Below are 20,556 nucleotides of genomic sequence, written 5' to 3'. Positions count from 1 at the left end.
TGGTTGACAAGCTCAGCGTCTTAGCCCCTGAGCCACCACCTTGAGCAATACATACAAATAGATTAAAACAAGATCAAAGCCAGGGCTGTGATAAAGAACCTAAAGAATCATTTTTGAATGTAAATGATGACCAAGCAGCAACGTACTATCATTTGGAAATAAATCTGCAAGAAGATAATTCAACCATTCGAGGTCCAAGCCCTTGAATTAACCTGCCATCAATAATTTGATCCTAATCTTATTCTAAGTGAGGCAGTGACAAACACAGTGAATTATGTCCTCCACCTAACTAGCCCACAAGGACAGAGTCACGGCGCAACGGAAGACTTACAAAATCTTCCTTCCCATTAGCTACAGGTGTGGCTTGTATGCGAAGGGATGGAAACACCTTTCTCAGCAGGAGGTTGGTAATATTAAGCAGATACAGCGAGAAAGTTCTGTATGTTTTTACAGTGATGAAACTTTGCATATTTGTACTGCAATAGCAACTTATTGATTTGAACCGCCGAACTGCAGATAGCAGTCAGCTGAAGTAGCCTGCAGTGCTGCATTTAACCACTGCGCCACCTCGGCTCTATATTTTTCACTTTTCAGTGCCATTGTAACTTTAGTCACTAAACAAACTGAGTCCTACCAGTACTATCCTCCTAGCATAAAAGCATATGTGTGGAGACATATGTGCTATGCCCGTATTCCAACACAGCATTTGCCGGGGAGGGAAGTATAGAGGACCCACAATAAAATCATGAAGTTTTCAGGGCATGCCAACATTTTGTTTTTCATTATTTGTGCAGGGTAGATTAGGTTGGAAGGTTTTCTGCGTCCTTGTTACTACTCAGGACTGTGTTAAAGGTACCAATGCATTTGGGTGTTTTTTTTCTACCTCATCGTAATATTAAATTGTACAATGGCACCATCAGAAAGGGATCAGAAGTAAACAAAAAGAGGTTTTTTACAGTGATGAAACTTTGTATATTTGTACTGCAATAGCAACTTAATCAGCACCCCTTTCAAACACTTATCTTTAACATTTTCTTTGCCCCAAGAGCTGAATTTCCCCAACAGGGTACAGAATACATTTATAGGACAGGCAACAAACGTTTGACTTATTGGTTCCTAGTAGAGGTATTGGAGGAAACAATATTGGGTTAATGTTTACCAATTGGAGAATGGGCTTTCTTCACTTCCAGAATCCTATGAACTCTCTTGTGCCAGGAAAACACTGACAAGGCTTTAGGACTTCACTGGCCAGGCAAGCAGCAGAAGGCTTGACTTGGCTATTGAAGCTCATTTATCCTTGGGAGGTGTGTCCTACAATGGTCTAACTTTGGCAGGAAGTTTTGTAATGGCACTCAGCTGTTTTTTCTTGGAGAACCAGTTATGCAAAATAGATTAACCGTCTGAGCACCAGAGCCACCATGACTTGACTAACTTGATTGAGGTAGACATGATTGGTTCCATTTGGGTTAAATTTGAAGGGGGTAAATTGTAATGATATGTGGGAATGACCTTGGGAGCCCAGATAAAGAGTTACTGTCTAGGAAACAGTCAGATAAGAGGGAGCATAGCCCAAGTTGTATAGTGAGTGGAGCAAGAGGCTGGGGTGGGGTGGGGGGGAGTGGGGAAGGAGAGAAACTCTCCCTAAGTTATTGGGCTGCAAAAGTGACAAGTGGAATAATTGTATTTGCAGATTTGCAAAATTGGTATCAAGCTTACCAGATAAATTAGCAATAGCAGTTAGACTTACATACCGCTTCATAGGGCTTTCAGCCCTCTCTAAGTGGTTTACAGAGTCAGCATATCGCCCCCACAGTCTGGGTCCTCATTTCACCCACCTCGGAGGGATGGAAGGCTGAGTCAACCTTGAGCCGGTGAGATTTGAACCGCCGAACTGCAGATAGCAGTCAGCTGAAGTGGCCTGCAGTACTGCACTCTAACCACTGCGCCACCTCGGCTCTATTAGACAGGAAACATGATCAGCTAAGCTAATTCTATTTTATTTTAAAGCTATGTTAACAAAATCTTACAAGTCCAAAAGTACTGTTCTTTCGCCATCACTTTTGCAGCCTGATAACTTAAGGGGTGTGTGTGTCTTTTCTGAGTTCTTGCTCCACCCACTATGCAGTTGTTGGCTATGCTTCCTCTTATCTGACAGCATCACCCTAGGCAGCATCTTTCTGCTGGTCTCCCAAGGTCATTCCTACATACCATTACATAAATTGACCTCTTTTTTGGTGTTCCCACAAGGTATTAACTCTCTCATTGATCCAGAGAGCACAGATCCCTGGTTTCTTAATTTGGTTAGATGACAGACAATCTTTTGTGAAGGTAATATCCTATTACATTACAACTTGATGCATTTTCTTGAATGCTTCTGCCTCTTCCAAGTCACTTATCAAAAATACATAGAGGGAAGTGAGTGCTTTTTATAAAAATACAGGACCACGACAACAATTTTGTCAGCCCAGAAATCTGTCTCCAGTACTCCCTTCCCATTTGTTTTATTCCCACCGTGCAAAGTTGCACATTCAGCGTTATTTAAGAAAGAAATTGGGGAGGGGGAAAGGGAAGAAGCAATAGGAAGGAAGAGTGGCAGCAAAGAACATGTTGCAATCCACAAGAAGGGGAAGTAGAGTCCAAACTCAAAAGGACGTACATCCTTTGCTTTGTAATTCACGCTAAAAAAAATGGTCTCAATAATGAGAAATTGGCTTATTCCAAGCAAAATAGACGTGACATGTTTTTTTTTTTCTTTGAATTAATTTTGCTGGGAAAGGAGGGGAGCAGATTTTTTCGGCATCAATTGGCCTGTTTATAGAAGGAAGAGTACAGTATAAATAAAAAGGAGCACAGACGACCATTCCTGCTGATGCAACTGGAAATAGCTGTTTACATGTTTACAGATATGGAATTTGGGCTTTTAAAGAGGACAGATCCACAGATTAATGTCAACAGGGCAAAAGCACTGACTATCTCTTATCAAAGGCACTAAAGGAGATCAAAGGAGTGATATGCAAATAGTTTATCTCTCACTAAGCGGATGCTTACTAAATAGTGGGAATGTTACAGAAATCTGACTGCAGCTGAAAGAGCAGGCAAACACCAACCCAATAATATTTATTTTACAATAACATTTTCCCTTAACCTCAGCTTTCCTTATACCACTCTGCTGCTCAAGTGTAGCATAACAGTCTCATCTGCCCCCTTTTTCGTGGGGAAGCAAACATTGCAAAGAACTCCATCAACAAAATGGGAACCATCTTAAACATTCAAACCCAAAAGGGAAGCAACAGATTTACTTATCCAATCTGGCACTGATTTTCCTCTAATCTTTCCAAGCTCATGCAGCTGTGCGCAGCCTAGGTCTTTCACTTTTTCTAGGCTGCTTCCCACCGTAGCTCTGTTGACTGGCCCTTTTGTCTACTCACAACAGCACTTGGAGTCCGTTTCCTGTTTCCTCTGGTTCTATTTAGAGCATTGGTCCCCAACCTTTATGGCTTGGCGGGTTATGGGGAGGAGAGGGGAACTGTACCGTGGAAGTGGCAGGCTGGCATGCGCTAGTTGAGCTGTGCAAGCCGCTTGTGCGGCCCGATTCCAAACAGGCCACGGCCTAGTAGTGGGATGTGGCCTGGAGGCTGGGAACACTTGACTTAGACCATCAACGTCAACTTGTTGCTCGCTGCAATCATTTTGGGGCATCCATAGGGGAGACCGAAAAATTCCAGATAACATCTATGTGATTAAAGTGTTGGACATTTTTTACATGCCACAAAAAGAGGGGTGTGTGTGTTCAATTATGTGCCTGTAGATGCCACCTTGGCTTTTTTCACTTCACCCTCTTATAGGCATCCAAATTAAAGCATTTGGATCCAAAGACCCATTAGATCGCACAGGGTCAGCCTCCTCCGGGTTCCATCCACCAGCCAATGCCATCTGGCTACGACCTGGGGGAGGGCCTTCTCTGTTGCAGCTCCGGCCCTTTGGAACGAACTCCCCGCGGAGATTCGGACCCTCACCTCTCTCCAGGGCTTCCGAAAAGCCGTTAAAACCTGGCTGTGTCGGCAGGCCTGGGGTTGATGAGCTCCATTCCCCACTCGACAGGTGTGGCTGTTGGTTATTTTAAATGTCTGTTTTGATTTGTATGTTCCCTTTCCCGTTTGAGTTGTTCGCCGCCCTGAGTCCCTATAGGGAATAGGGCGGCATATAAATAAAATAAAACTTCAAACTTCATTGCAAAAAGATTCAATTATTAGACGTATCCCAGCTTTCCTCGAGGAGCTCAGATTAATATACGTAACACTCCAGGTAATCCTCATACGACCATTTGTTCAGTAATAGCAACAGCAGTTGGACTTATATACCGCTTCATAGGGCTTTCAGCCCTCTCTAAGCGGTTTACAGAGTCAGCATATCACCCCCACAATCCTGGTCCTCATTTCACCCACCTCGGAAGGATGGAAGGCTGAGTCAACCCTGAGCCGGTGAGATTTGAACAGCCAAACTGCAGTCAGCTGAAGTAGCCTGCAGTGCTGCATTTAACCACTGCGCCACCTCGCCTCTATAACTTTCCCCCTCCCCCCCTTACATTACAAGGCAGTGCTAAATTGCAATGTTTAAAGTTGTAGCTTCTCCGAAGAAATAGGCAGCAACATAGCAGCTGGGACAGTGCCTAGGTGCGATATGCAAAAGATGTCAAGGCAAGTTAACTCCAGAGGGAATTTTTTACTCCGGTGCATTAAAAACTAAGAATTTGAGGAAGTATTCAAACAGAGGAAAGAATGAGTCAGAACTGGAGGAGAGGCACGCTACCTGATTCCATCCAATTCTCTAAACAGTACACAAAGATGAAAAAAACCCTCAACTTTCTGTTTGAAGACCTCAAGTGGGGGAGATACTTACATATCTTGACTCATGCATTACTTATTCTGTAAAGTTCTCTTCCCTCTCTCTTTTCCAAAATCTCACTGACTCCATCCAACCGCAACTTTTTTAGTCATCCCCTTTCTTTCAACTCCTCTTCCTCCACATAGTATTTGTTTTGCAATGTGATTTTCGCTCGTTTTTCTCTAATCATCTAAACCAGAGTTCCCCAACCTTTCTGGCTCTGCGGACCAGCTGCGGGGAGGGGCAGGAGGAGGATGGTTCAGTGCGAGTGTCAGGGAAACATGTACACAACACATATGTGCAAGCAGCATATGTGCCCACTTGAGCAAATTCACACGCCCGCTGCCCATGTGTGCATGCTCACCCGCCACTTCCATTGCCTGGTTCCGAACGGTGGGTGTTGGGGACCCCTGATTTAGACCACTGCACATCCTTGTTTTATACTAACCACTGTTTCATTCAGTCGATATCTATGCATCATCCATTCATTCTTAGTTCAACATGATGTAAATCCAGTAAACGTTGTGTTATCTTCTACAACAACAAAAAGTAAATATTTTCCTTATGGAAGCAATCATACTATGCCCCTTCCTAATTCATCTGTTTTTTCCTCCTATAATAAAAACCCCAAATCTTCTTACATCCTTAATCAACAATGCCTTGAAACAGACCCAAAAACTCCAGATAAGGTCTAATAAATGAAGATTCATTCAATATTTTTCTTCTTCTAACTTGGAAAACATGATTCTCCTAATGGAAGGCCGCAATTACATTTTCTTTTGCAACCATATTATGCTTTCATGTTCAGCTTGTGATAAACATACAATCCTAAACTCCTGCTTACACATACACTGATCAAATTAGGTATCCTCCATCCTATGCCTACTTCTCTTTTTGTGTATGCGAACACACAAGTTCAGTTGTACAGTTGAGCCCACCACTGGCCAAATAACGACATCTCATTTTGTAAATAACTTGTCTTCTTAGTTCTGCTTTACTTTTGGACTATGTTTGAATTTGAGGGGAAAAAAGACATAACTTGACATTTATAATTTCTATTAGTATGAAGGAGGGCTGTCCATAACATTTGTTGCTACTACCGTTTATAAATCGTCACCGATTTCTATGACATAAACAGAACTTTCCCTATTCCTCTGAGTGTTACTGTTCACATAACTCTTCATTCTTATCAGATTCTGAGAAGAGCTAACAGCAGCCACAAGAACCTGGGGCTTCCTTTGTTACTAAAAGGAGAAATGGTAAAGTCTCTCTTGGATTGGTCTTAGCTCCTGGCGTCTTCTTGTTCTCTTGGTAACAATTCATTAGTGATTTGCTAAAGTAATTGTCTTCTCTTAAGAAGGGGGACTCCCTATGGTTTCCTACAGTGTAGACTCCAGTCAAAGTAATAACCAGCTCCAACCCATTTAACATCTCAAGATCAGTCATGATTGGCTATGTGCTGACGAATCAAGCTGGTTTGCTAAAGGAAGAGATTTTCCATTTCAATAGTCAAAAAGTTCGTGACCCGTCAAAACTGCGTTCCACAAAAGCACGGTCGACGAAATCGCGTATGTGACGTCATCACAACGCGACGAAAAAGATCGAAAAATTGAAATAAAAATTAAATTACAGCAAGCCGATTCACATAAAGGTAAGCGTTAGGTTAAGGGTTAGGGTTAGGTTAAGGGTTAGGGTTAGGTTTAGAGCGTTAGCGTTACATTTAGCGTTAGGTTAAGGGTTAGCGTTAGGTTTTTCGTTAGGTTAAGGGTTAGGTTTAGGGTTAGGTTAAGGGTTAGGTTTAGGGTTAGGTTTAGGGTTAGGTTTGGGGGGGTTAGGGTAAGATTTTCGCTTTATTTTTACATTTTTCGATCTTTTTCGTCGCGCTGTGATGACGTCACATACGCGCTTTCGTCGACCGCGATTTTGTCGTCCGCGGTTTTGTGGTGGAACCAAAAAGTTTAGATGCTTCTCTTACAAACAAAAAAGGTCCGTCTAAGGGCCAAGGGATAAAAAAGCAAGACCTTAAGAGAATTGTGTTGATCGTAATAGATTAGCAACAACAGCAGAATTTTACAATAGTTATTATTACAGAAGGCACAATCAATTATAAAACTATAAACATGTTTTAGTTGTTATTTAGGTTATTGCCCTAGGACAATTTGCTATTCATTCTTACAACTCTAGTGCCAGAAAATTCCAAGGTTCAAGCCCATCCTCACCACAGAGATCCCCTAAGTGCCTAGGCCAATTTTTCTCTCCCAATCTAACCTACCTAACAACAGAGTTGTTGTTCCTGGGTGGAAAAATAGGAGGAGGGATGCTCCTGAATGAAAAGTAGGATATACATCTGTTGTGACTCAGCAGACGTCTGCTGTGAGTCTTTTCGGGGTACAAGATTCATTATGCAGCTGGGGCTTGTTAGAGGCAAGTTTGGAGATAAAAGGACGGATGCTGCCACGCCCTAGTTGCAGGAGTCAACATACATACCTTCGTGCGTACAACATTGCTTAATACACTTGGATAAGTGTTTTGATGTTTCCTGTAACCCTGATTCGTGGAGACTTTGGAAGATGTGCATTGCTTGTAAGAGTTTTTGTTTTGCATTCTTGTCGGAGACTTGTATTTATGTTATTTTTGGGCTCGAAGTCAGTTTGAACTGAGAACTGATAAAGAAAGACTTCCTTTTAAGTTTGTCTGCTTGCGTTTGTTAAGAGCCGTGAAGGGGGGGACAGAACATACATCTAATATATAGACAAAATGCTACAGGATTATTGTCTTCAACCATGCATTGAAATTAAGGACATATATTTGTGATCTACAATTATCTTTAGACACATTATACCAAGATTTAGCTGTCTAGGGAAGGTTGAGAAAAGTAGGAGCAAAGAGAAGAATAGGACAATCAGCATCAAGGTGGATATTTGGAGAAGTGTTTCAATATTTGGAGGGGCTGCCACAACTTATTTTCCAAAGCACCAAAATGCAAGATTAGAAGCAATCAATGAAAACTACTCAAGGAGAGAATCAGCTTAGAACTAAGGAGAAATCTAGGAGAAATTTCCCGACAGTGAGAACAATTAACCAGTGGAACAGGCTGCCTTCAGAAGTTGTGGGTGCTCCATCATTGGAGATGAAGAAAAGATTGGACAGCCATTTGTCCAGAATAGTATAGGGTCTTCTGCTTAGGCAGGGGATTGGACTAGAAGACCTCCAAGGTCCCTTCCAACTCTGTTTGTTTGTTTGTTTTTTGTTAAAATTCAGTTGTAATGGTAATGGATGCATTGTTGCAAGACCCAAAAGACCAAGTTAGGGATAGATTGTCATGGAGAAAATCTATGTAGTCTCTATGAGTTGACACTGACTTGATGGCACATAATCAATCCATGATTTCTGAAATTCTGTGAAAGACTTGTATAGCATGGCACAAAATTCCAGGATCTTGAGACTTTATCACATGTTCAACATTCTAACAGCTGGATAGCAATAGCAATAGCAGTTAGACTTATATACCGCTTCATAGGGCTTTCAGCCCTCTCTAAGCGGTTTACAGAGTCAGCGTATCGCCCCCCACAGTCTGGGTCCTCATTTCACCCACCTCGGAAGGATGGAAGGCTGAGTCAACCTTGAGCCGGTGAGATTAGAACCGCTGAACTTCAGATAACAGTCAGTTGAAGTGGCCTGCAGTACTGCACCCTAACCACTGTGCCACCTCGGCTCTACCCACTAAATCAGGCACTAAATCAGCTAGTCCTGAGTCCATGACAAGTCAGTGTATTTACTCCCAGCTACATGGACGAATTGCACTCCCCAAGTGACAGAAGCATTCACTTTTGGCCAAAGAAAGAGTGGACTAAAATGGGTGTTGTTGTTTAATATGAATGCTTTGCTTAAATGTAAAAAGTAGACGTTGCGTTACATTGTTGAGATCTTTTGAATCCGGGATGTAGAAATCAACTTTTTTTCATTCTTGCTGTCATTTAGACAAAAATTTCTTATATGCCCTTCCCATTTGCTGCACAAAAATCACTGTCCACCCCCAAACATGCACTGTGACTACGTTAATTAAATTTAAAGGTGCTTGAAGCAGTGTTATCTCAGCTGCTGTGTCAGCACTTCTTCATTGGATAATCAGGAAAGACAACCACAAGACTCCATTGATAGAAATCAAGTGTACTTTTACTAATTATAAATGAACAGAAGCGTAGCAAAGCGAAGTCTAACTATTTAGGCGCGAAAGCAAATGATGTATAGAATAACCCATTCCCCACCCCTTGGCATCCCATGCATAGTCCAATCGTAATTCTCCCAAGTGTCAGGTGCGAGATAACTTCGAAAGGCATCACCAAGATGGAATGTCGGTGCCGTTGGCCTTGGCGGGAAACCTCCTCTGCATGCGCAGTAAGACGGGCAGTAGAAACTCCAGAATCTTCTTCCAGCACAATTAGCAATCCCCTCCCAAATACCATGCCCTCCCTCTCCGTTTCAATGGCAGCCGAAGCAGCAGCAAAGCAGAGGCTGACATGCTGTTTGGCCTGCAGAAGATTCTAGGTTCAGTTGTGCTCGTTCTAAGACAGACTGGTGAAGTTCTGCGAAAAGAAACCATGCACGTCTGCTGACTGTGTGGGCAGAATTCAGTGTGGGCAGGACTAAGCTATAAGAGCTAAAAATATGACATTCAAGAAACACTGATTAGATTGCCGTTTGTTTAGGTCTATGGAAAAGTAATGATGAGCAATTCTTGTTGTGTCTATATTTTAACATCTCTGCTGTATGAGTTGCAGTGGTTAATGTTTGGCTTCCAGGTGCAATTCAAGGTGCTCGTTATTATATATGGCAAAGGGCACATATATCTGAAGGACCGACTGTTAATAATCTTTCTATTTTATGCAAGCCCAGTTTGCTTGCTTTGGGCCCCACCAATTAAGCAATTATTTAGTGGGACTGAGAAGATAGATGGATGTTCTCAGTTGTGAAATCTACGGTTAGAAATAATATCTTTTTGGAGATGTCGGTGACTCTTATATTGTCTATTTTCAAGCACTCTTTAAAAAAACAACTAACTTTTTTTCCAGGCCACTTCAGCTGACTGTTATCTGCAGTTCAGCGGTTATAATCTCACCCGCTCAAGGTGGACTCAGCCTTCCATCCTTCCGAGGTGGGTGAAATGAGGACCCAGACTGTGGGGGAGATATGCTGACTCTGTAAACCGCTTAGAGAGGGCTGAAAGCCCTATGAAGCGGTATATAAGTCTAACTGCTATTGCTATTGCTATATGATCACCTTTGTGAGCCCAGGGGGCTTCTGACAAGGAAAATCAATGGGGGAAGCCGGATTCACTTAATGATTCTCATTTAATGCCCATGGCAAAAAGATTGGGTGTGATTCAACAACTCTATTGCTTAGCAATGGAACTTCGGGTCCCAATTTTAAGTTGTAAGTCGAGGAGTACCTGTGCCACCAAATAATTCACCTGCTCATTTTAAGGAAATTTGCTTTGATTGCTGTAGTAGCAATAGCAATAGCAGACTTATATACCGCTTCATAGGGCTTTCAGCCCTCTCTAAGCGGTTTACAGAGTCGGCATATCTCCCCCAACAACAATCCGGGTCCTCATTTTACCCACCTCGGAAGGATGGAAGGCTGAGTCAACCCTGAGCCGGTGAGATTTGAACCGCCGAACTGCAGAACTGCAGTCAACTGAAGTAGCCTGCAGTGCTGCACTCTAACCACTGCGCCACCTCGGCTCCTAACACTAGTAACACTAAATTCAGTCGGTAGGTATTTAGCTACAATACGAAAGGCTTTTCCCAACCTGGTTATGCCCTTATTACTCTTATTTCAAGTCACTGCAGTTATTTGATTTGCCTCTGAGATAATGGGAAGACAAAACAACAGGTTTGACCCTCTTAAGACTGTCTGAAAAAGGACAGAGAATTCATATTTAATTACCTACACTATTAAGTATGACTTAGGTCTCCTGCCATTCTGGGCTGGGGCAAGATGAAACTACTGATGTGGGCTGTGGTGATAAAAGAGAGATTGTCAGGGTAGGGTGGGGAAAAACCCTGGGTTACACCAAGAGGGCAAGTGGTTTATTATCTTGTGAGATTTTTTTTTTTAAAATCACAGTATGAACTTTAAATCATGGCGGTTATTCGGAATTGTCTCTCTTTAAAGAAAAAGTCTTTATGATTTCCTGGTTTAGGACAGGGGCAGGAGGGAGAAACTAAAGTGGTAAGCCTCACATCTGTAATTCAATTGCAAAGGAGTCTTTGATCCAGAAGAGATAAAGCAAAACTAAACAAATAACAAAAAAAAAGTCTAAAAAGGATATGTTCTTCACTTTCCATCTGGTATTTTTTAACTGCCCCCCCCCATTTGTTTTGCTAACTGCTAGATTGATTGTAGATGCAAACACTTCTTTTGGTGTCTTGAAAAGAGAAAGCAACGTTTGCTTGTACCACTGAGAAAAACGTTCTCCCTTCATTTCTCTCTAGCATAGAGTGCTAAAAGGGTTCCAATTCATTTGGCATTTCCTCTAGGTCCATGATGAGCCGAGGTGGCGCAGTGGTTAGGGCGCAGTACTGCAGGCCACTTCAGCTGACTGTTAGCTGCAGTTCGGCGGTTCAAATCTCACCGGCTCAAGGTTGACTCAGCCTTCCATCCTTCCGAGGTGGGTAAAATGAGGACCCGGATTGTTGGGGGTGATATGCTGACTCTGTAAACCGCTTAGAGAGGGCTGAAAGCCCTATGAAGCGGTATATAAGTCTAACTGCTATTGCTATGATGGCGAAACTATGGCATGCGTGCCAGATGTGGCATCTGTGGGCAAGCATGCTATCACCAGCTGGTCCTTGCCGTCACCAGAGAGCTGGAAAACGGCATGAAAAATGCCCCCCAAAACAGGCCATTTCAGGCTGTTTTGGGGCCATTTTTCAAGCCATTTTTGACCCAAAAAACACACTCCAAAAACGCCCCCCAAAACTGGCCTGAAACGGTCCGAAAAGCAGCCTGAAAATGGCCCCCAAAACAGCCTGAAAAACGGCCCAAAAAACAGGCACGTGTGTGCCAGCCAGCAGGTCTTCCAGCACTCCGGTGCGCACACATGCACACATGTTTCGCCATCACTGCTCTAGGTTTTTCTCTCTCTCCATCTCAGCAACAGTGAGGTTGCTTGACAAAGATATCCACTGCAGTTCAGTTCCTCTCTTTTGTCTTTGAGCATATTTACAGCCTCTCTTTTACATCACTAGCACCCTAAGGCAGAAAACCACAATCCAATTCAATAATTAGAATACATAAAAGTCAGATAAACAGCATAACAATCAAAAGAGCAGCCACACGAAAGCAATCTCCCCTGCTCAAGAATATTCATACACAAGAGCTCTTTTTGTGTGCACAACTCTGAAAATTAATATACTTTATTTGGGAAGGATATTCCAAGCTTCAGGGCCACAACAAACCGTTATCCTGTCCAGGGGTGGTATTCCCTTCCTTTCCCTACTGGTTTGCAAATGTGAGCACACATGCGCTTTGGCTAGAAAAGTGCCTAAATGGCAGTGGTGGGTTTCAAAAATTGTCCGAACCTACTCTGTGGGTGTGGCCTCCTTTGTGGGAGTGGCTTGCCACCCATGTGACCGGATGGGAGTGGCTTGCCGCCCATGTGACCGGATATGAAGATGCCGACGACACTTGTCAGAACCACCTTAAATTACCTCCCACACAGCCCTGGCATGCATAAGAATATGATGTCAACTTGTTTTTTAAAAGGCACCTTTGGTTTGCGTCAAAACAACTTCAACACACGCAATGTTCTGATTGCACCACAAACGCAGTAGTCATCCTTACCTTTCACAGAGGCACTGAGTTTTATAAATAGGAGCATGATGGTGTAGAATAATCATATCCAAGGACCAGTGGTGGGGTTTCAAAAAAATTTTGGAACCTCTTCTGTAGGTGTGGCCTGCTTTCCGGGTCCACTGGTGGAACCTCTTCTAAACGGTTCGGTAGATTTGACGAACCGGTTCTACCGAATAGGTGCGAACTGGTAGGAACCCACCTCTGGTAAATGGGTGCCACAGAGCCGGGGCAGGAGGGCAGGGCTACCCATAATTTCTGCTACCTGTTTGGGCAAACTGATCTGAACTGGCAGAATACCACCTCTGATCCTGTCCCAGGTCTTCTCCCAAGGATGCCTGGTCTACAAGGAACAGCTACAATTAGGTATAACAGAGAGCGCGAGAAATCCATTATGTATCGTGGAGCAAAGGCCAAGGGCTTTAAAATCTCATATCAACACATTGAAAAGGACTTCAACTAGGCATCAGTCAGAACGGACTTCACAAGTTCTCTGTCTATTCAGCTAGTAAGTTTTGTTTTGTTTTTTGTCTCATTTCTGAGAACTTTACCAAGACAGGTTCCCACACATCACATTGGTAGAAATCTAGTCTCAATCAGAAAACACTATTTTGCTCATGGAGAGAGCACAAGTCATATTGTGGTGGAGTTGAAGTTGCTTCCAAAGGAGGAGGCAATGATCATCAAGGCTGCCCTTGAAGAGTGTTCGAAGACTCCAATTAGTCCAGAATGCAGCCGCGCGAGCGATTGTGGGTGCACCAAGGTACACCCACGTTACACCTATCCTCCGCGAGCTGCACTGGCTACCTATTAGTCTCCGAATCCGCTTCAAGGTGCTGGTCGCTACCTATAAAGCCCTACATGGCATCGGACCTGGGTACCTGAGAGACCGCCTCCTGCCGATCACCTCTCTCAGACCAATTAGATCACACAGGTTGGGTCTCCTCCGGATTCCATCTGCCAGCCAATGTCGGCTGGCGACTACCCGGGGGAGAGCCTTCTCTGTTGCAGCTCCGGCCCTCTGGAACGAGCTCCCTGTTGAGATCCGGATCCTTACTACCCTCCCGGCCTTCCGCAAAGCCACCAAGTCCTGGCTGTTCCAGCAGGCTGGGGGGAGCTGAGAAGCATCTACCTCCATAGAAATTGTGAATGTTGGTTTTGTTTTTAATATGTTGTCTTTATCTTGTTCCCCCCTTTCCCTTGTCATTTGTGAGCCGCCCGGAGTCCTCCGGGAGTGGGCGGCATACAAGACAAATAAATAATAATAATAATAATAAAAGGACGAGGGGAGACATGATAGAAGTATTCCAATATCTCAGGGGTTGCCATAAAGAAGAGGGAGTCAAGTTATTCATCAAAGCACCTGAGGGTAGACGAGAAGCAATGGATAGAAACCAATCAAGGAGAGAAGCAATCTAGAACTAAGGGAAAATTTCCTGACTGTAAGAACAATTAATCAGTGGAACAACTTGCCTCCAGAAGTTATAAATGCTCCAACACTGGAAGTTTTTAAGAAGACATTGGATAACCATTTGTCTGAAATGGTATAGGGTTTCCAGCCTGAGCAGTGGGGTTGGACTAGAAGACCTCCAAGGTCCCTTCCAACTCTGTTATTCTATTCTGATAGCACAAGCACAACAGAAGACTAGAAGTGTCCTCACCTCTTGGCTGTGTTTTACTGACATACATCTTGATAGCCTTTGTGGAAAACAGACTGCTGGTATGAGAACAAGCAGTGATTTGATTTTGCAAGACTCTTTTTATTTTCTTTTTCAGCTAACACTGTTATCTGCTAGGTGTTTTTTGTTCCCAAGGTTTAAAGATAATCTTTTATTGTTATTGCTATTTTTACTTGCTGTTTAGAGTTTGATTTTTAGAACTATGATTTAATACTTCTTATTTTAGTATACTGTTAGATAATGTTTATTAATACTGATTGCTCAAAACTATCTCAAAATAAAGCCTTTTTCTTTACACTAGAAAGTTCTCATTTCTTTTATGCCACCCGGTTTTGTTCTTGACAACTTTTGCAAGAAAAACTTTCTGTTGAAACTTTGCTTATATCTTGCTGTACCTATGGCAATGCCAGCTAGGTTAAGACCAATGCACAGTAACAACATTTGCTCTTATTTTGATTCCATTATATCAGATATGTGTTACTCTCTGAATACATTATTATTTCCTATTTCAATTTATATTCCTCCTTTTTAGCCATTGGCCTTCTGGGAACTACACATCACATAACAAAGACACAATTGTATAAGTAAATTAAATATGCTATATTTCCTGAGAGTCCCTCTTTTATACAATGTAGGAGCTTTGTGCTTATAGCAATAGCAGTTAGACTTATATACCGCTTCATGGGGCTTTCAGCCCTCTCTAAGCGGTTTACAGGGTCAGCATATCGCCCCCACAGTCTGGGTCCTCATTTCACCCACCTCGGAAGGATGGAAGGCTGAGTCAGCCTTGAGCCGGTGCGATTAGAACCGCCGAACTGCAGTCAGCTGAAGTAGCCTGCAGTGTTGCATTTAACCACTGCGCCACCTCGGCTCCTCCTTAGAGTTGGTTACCCTTGTTTTATCGAGACATTAATGAAGAGACAATACAAATTCCCAGATTGTTCTGAAGCAGTTTGCCTTCAATCAACCTTCCAAAGCATTTAATACATTATCGTCGGTAATTACTGAGATATGCAAAAAAGCAGTGTGATTCTTCGGCAGAAATTAAAATTTGTCTGCTTTGAATGAAGTTTAATTGGCTGGTAACTGACTTATGCTTTTAGAATCAGTGGAGGTTACCTCGTCTAATTTCTGCCCAAAATTCACTATTCTAAACTGTTATTAGGAATTACCTGAGAATATCTCCATTTCTGGCATTTGATACTTCCCGGTTCAGGCAACTGAGGCATGATGGCTTTCAATTCATTTATAATCAACGGCTGGATTTTTTCTTTGTCCCATTCCAAATGTTCGGTTCCAAAAGATACAGTGGTATGAACAACGACGGATGGAGCAACGTCAGGTGACTCTGTAAGAGACGGAAGCAGGAAGATGTCTACAAAGGGCACCAATGACATTCCCTTTATGGATCTCCTATGTTCAAAATTAGAAGATTTAACCAAGTCCATCTAGGAAATGATGATTAAAGAAGAAAAAAAATTACTGCTACAGCTTGTGAGATTTGGTTAGACTTACAGGTCCTCAATTTACGACCGCTCATTTAATGATGGCTCTTGGTAGTTACAACGGCTTTATAAAGTGTGACTTATGACCTGTCCTCCAAATTATTATTTTTACAACAACCCCTGTGATCGTAATTCGGGCTCTTGGCAACTGGCTCACATTTATGATAATTGGAACATCTAGAAGTCACGTGATCATAAATTGCAATCTTCTCAGCTGGCTTCCAACAAACAAAGTCATTTGGGGAGGACAGATTTATTTAATGACAGCGTGATTCATTTACTAACCGTGTGATTTGCTTAATAACTGTGTTGTTTAGTGATCAAAATTCTGGTCCCAACTGTGTTTGTAAGTCAGGGGATACCATATACCAACCTTTTTGTCGCTGTATACTGATAATGCAATGCACACACACCGCATGCTCGCATGACACCTGCATCTCCTGCATGCATCCTGCCCCCTGCACATGCGTGGCAGAGATCCCAAAAACCAGCTGGCCATTGGAAGGCGCATGCGTGGTGGAGCTGAGATGGGGCGATGGCTTGCATACCCATAGAGAGGGCTCTGCCATAGGTTCACTATCACGGCCATATAACATTCTTCTATTATAGAGGATTCTAAATTGCCAAAAGTTCAATACAATAGGAAAAAGTTGCCTGGAGACCAATGCAGTAGGAAAAAGAAATCAAAATAATAAATGACAACATTGTAATATTATTTTGGGTTGCTTTGAGTCAGTCTTGACTCCTGGAAAAGGAGGTTCCACCACAAAACCGCTGCAGGACGTAAGTTATTTCAAGACACCTGAATCACACAGTAAAGAAAAAAGGTTGGTCCTTACCTGAACGTTGCTTTTCAGTAGAATAGAGGGAGGGGCTACTCCTGGGTATTCTCAAAGCCTGATTGGTCCAAAGACTGAGGGGAATTTCTTTTAATATCCTCCTTTCCCTGTTGGCTTCCAGTTTCCTCTCAGTCTTTGGTCCAAACAACTGCTTTGGTTCCCTGGAGGAAATTCTTCCTTTTGTAATTTCGCCCGGCTCCTTATCAAACTAGACCGAAAGAGCAGTATTATCTACTGCTCAGATAATCTGCTGCTCCCAACCTCTTTTTGTTTACTTCTGATCCCTTTCTGATGGTGCCATTGTACAATTTAATATTACGATGAGGTAGAAAAAAAACACCCAAATGCATTGGTACCTTTAACACAGTCCTGAGTAGTAACAAGGATGCAGAAAACCTTCCAACCTAATCTATCCTGCACAAATAATGAAAAACAAAATGTTGGCATGCCCTGAAAACTTTATGATTTTGTTGTGGGTCCTCTATACTGCCTCCCCTGCAAATGCTGTGTTGGAATACAGGCATAGCACATATGTTTCCACACATATGCTTTTATGCTAGGAGGATAGTACTGGTAGGTCTCAGTTTGTTTAGTGACTAAAGTTACAATGGCACTGAAAAGTAAAAAAATATAGAGCCGAGGTGGTGCAGTGGTTAAATGCAGCACTGCAGGCTACTTCAGCTGAGTGCACTTCTGCAGTTCGGCTGTTCAAATCTCACCGGCTCAGGGTTGACTCAGCCTTCCATCCTTCCGAGGTGGGTGAAATGAGGACCCGGATTGTTGTTGGGGGCGATATGCTGACTCTGTAAACCGCTTAGAGAGGGCTGAAAGCCCTATGAAGCGGTATATAAGTCTAACTGCTATTGCTATTGCTATATGACCATTTTTCACACTTATGACAGTGGCAGCATCCCATTGGTCATGGGATTCCAATTCAAATCCTTGGCAAGTGTCTCCTATTTATGATAGTTGCAAGGCCACATCAGTGGTAAAATTCAACTTTTTTATTGCGTGGTTTGGTGGGCATGGCAGGGGAAGGATACTGCAAAATCCCCATTCCCTCCCAACTCCTGGGGGGAAGGATACTGCAAAATCCCCACTCCTACCCCGCTCTGGGGCCAACCAGAGGTGGTATTTGCCGGTTCTCCAAACTGCTCAAAATTTCCGCTACCGAACCTGTTGAATTTCACCCTTGGGTCATGTGATCACCTTTTCTGACAAGTCAAGTCAATGGAAAACCAGATTCATTTAATGATACTAAAATAACAACTACAGCGATTCATTTAACAACCGTGGCAAGGAAGATCTTGAACAGGGACAAAACATATTTAATGAATTTTCTCTCAGCGACAGAAATTTTAGGCTCAATTGTGGCCGTAAGTTGAAAACTACCTGTACTGTTCTTTAGCTTACTAACTAATAATTTAGCAAGCTGAAGTGGAGCACTATTGGGCTGAGAAATAATTACATTCCTTTATTCTACCTACAATAGGCACTAGAAACGTCTTTAGTTGTAGTTACAGCCCATGAATTCCCACCCATGAACTAGGATGAGAGGCCATAGATTCTTATCTTTCTTCTAAGCCTAAAGAAATATATTTGCTTAAGTCCAGACACTCCTTTTTAATGTCTGCTGCTAGCTAGATCACAGCCCAGTTTTCTTCAGGTCACCTGAAGCACCTTTGGACTTAACGTTATCCGTTGTGCTTGGAATTTATGTTCCAATATAGATTTTTCTGTGTCCCCCCCAAAGAGATATTATGACGGTTGAGTTGCCCAAGAGCACTGAACCAGGGTGAAGAGGGGACTGTTTCCAGTAAAATAAATAAAGGATGCTGTGCTCACTCAGCAAAAAGGAATTGCAATTAAAAAACTGCGGGTGGTGGTGGTTGGTGGCCGGAGTGGGATGGGTGGGTGGGGGGAATGGCATCAGAACACTTTTTATGACTTCGGCTGAAATCTAAACTGTTTCAAATTTTTCAGTGAAGTTATTGGAGCAAGTTTGCTCTTAAAACGATGGGTTAGAACCTAATGTTCAAAATATCTTGAGCAAGACCAGCTTTTGAATCAAACCATACAATTTTATTTTTAGACAAATATTACAGCTGAACTCTGAGAACGGTAATGCGGAGAAATATGGTAACGGGCCAAAAAATAAAAGTGATATAACAGAATTACATCTTCTTGCGCTTTGCATATTTGGTATTTTTTCTACACTTAGCTTAACATGGGTCTCATCGGATTGCGGGCATACAGCTCATTCCTGAGGAGGAAATGTCAAACATGCTTGTCCTTCTCATTTTGGCGTCAAATTGTAAATGGGCTCAAAGATTTGATATAGTCTCCTTAAGGCTGGATTACTGCAACGCGCTCTACATGGGGCTACCTTTGAAAAGTGTTCAGAGACTGCAACTAGTCCAGAATGCAGCCGCGCGAGCGATATTGGGTGTACCTAGGTACACCCACGTCACACCGATCCTCCGCGAGCTGCACTGGCTATCTATTGGTCTCCAGACGCAATTCAAGGTGTTGGTTATTACCTTTAAAGCCCTACATGGCTTAGGGCCAGCATACCTCCGAGACCGCCTACTGCCACATTCCTCCCAACGGCCGGTGAGATCCCACAGAGTGGGCCTCCTTCAGATGCCGTCAGCCAGACAATGTCGGCTAGCCGCTTCCCGGAGGAGAGCCTTCTCTGTGGCTGCTCCGACCCTTTGGAATGAGCTACCCCCAGAAATCCGGACCTTACCCACTCTCATGGCCTTCAGAAAAGCTGTGAAAACCTGGCTATTCCGGCAGGCCTGGGGGCTGTTGACCTCATTGTTGAAGTCCAGCCCCAATCGTAACGAATGTATGTGTGCTGTTTTAACATGTTTTTATTGTCATTTTTAAAATTATTCTTCTTTCTTCGATGTAAGCCGCCCGGAGTCCTCCGGGATTGGACGGCCTATAAATCGATTTAATAAATAAATAAATAAAATAAATAGCCACAAGAGATGTTGAATGAAGCAAACAAACGTACTAATTCAAGAACCAGAGAGTGTTATTTCTCAGACATTAAGTGTTCATGATGCTTAAGGATCACTGCCTTCTCTGGAAGGATGAGCCGTTCCAAATGGAAAAGTAGCTAATAGAAAAAGTCCATTCAAGTCAGAAAAATGGATACCGGAACTGTGCACAAAAGAGAGCAAAAACAAAAAGGATTTCCTCTTTGTTATAGAGAAATCTCTGTTGTCAAGGGTCCTCTGTTTATTTATTGCCAGCAAAGAGATTAAAAAATAAAACCATAATGACTATTCTTTTATCTAAAATTCCTTCAGCCTCATTTGCAAAGTCTGTGATGGCTTAGACAGCAGCAACTAATGAGTCCCCTGAAATCAGATATTATGTGCAGGAAAAAGGTATAGAAAAGAACTTTTATTTGTGGATGATTGATACAAAGCACATGTATGGGAAAATTACATCCAAAATCAAAGAACATCCTGTTGAAAAATATTGCTCTAGAAATTCTAGACCTAATCCTGTCAAGATTCATGTTTTAGCTTGGCAACTATTCAGTGTAGCAACCAGCGTCATGATAAATCTGGGAGAATGGAGAAGGTCATGATGGATCACGATAGTGGCAGAAGTGATTTAAGGAGTTGAGAACAACTGCTGTGAAAGATCCCTTACCTGCTTGAAAGTGGCTTTTCTACATTGAAATCAAAGTGCCACACAGGTCCTTATACTGAAATGATATAAAGAAGGCTACTGAGAAGCGTGACCCGACAAAAGCGCGAACGTCAAAAGCGC

At 42.7% G+C, this 20,556-nt stretch overlaps 1 protein-coding gene across 1 annotated transcript in view; it reads right to left on the bottom strand.

Moving 5' to 3' along the window:
* Nucleotides 1–20,556, bottom strand: part of RNLS (renalase, FAD dependent amine oxidase) — a 138,298-nt gene that overhangs the window by 1,329 nt on the left and 116,413 nt on the right. Inside the window, exon 6 of the mRNA XM_087702182.1 lies at nt 15,593–15,768. Coding sequence (XP_087558308.1) covers nt 15,593–15,768 — 176 coding nt within the window. The remainder of the gene's footprint in view (nt 1–15,592; nt 15,769–20,556) is intronic.

The sequence above is a fragment of the Thamnophis sirtalis genome, unplaced genomic scaffold, assembly GCF_051295495.1.
Source record: "Thamnophis sirtalis isolate CommonGarterSnake01/CBP01778 unplaced genomic scaffold, rThaSir2_p1.2 scaffold_15, whole genome shotgun sequence".
In the NCBI taxonomy this organism is placed as follows: domain Eukaryota; kingdom Metazoa; phylum Chordata; class Lepidosauria; order Squamata; family Natricidae; genus Thamnophis; species Thamnophis sirtalis.
This window is presented reverse-complemented; position numbering and strand designations above follow the sequence as displayed.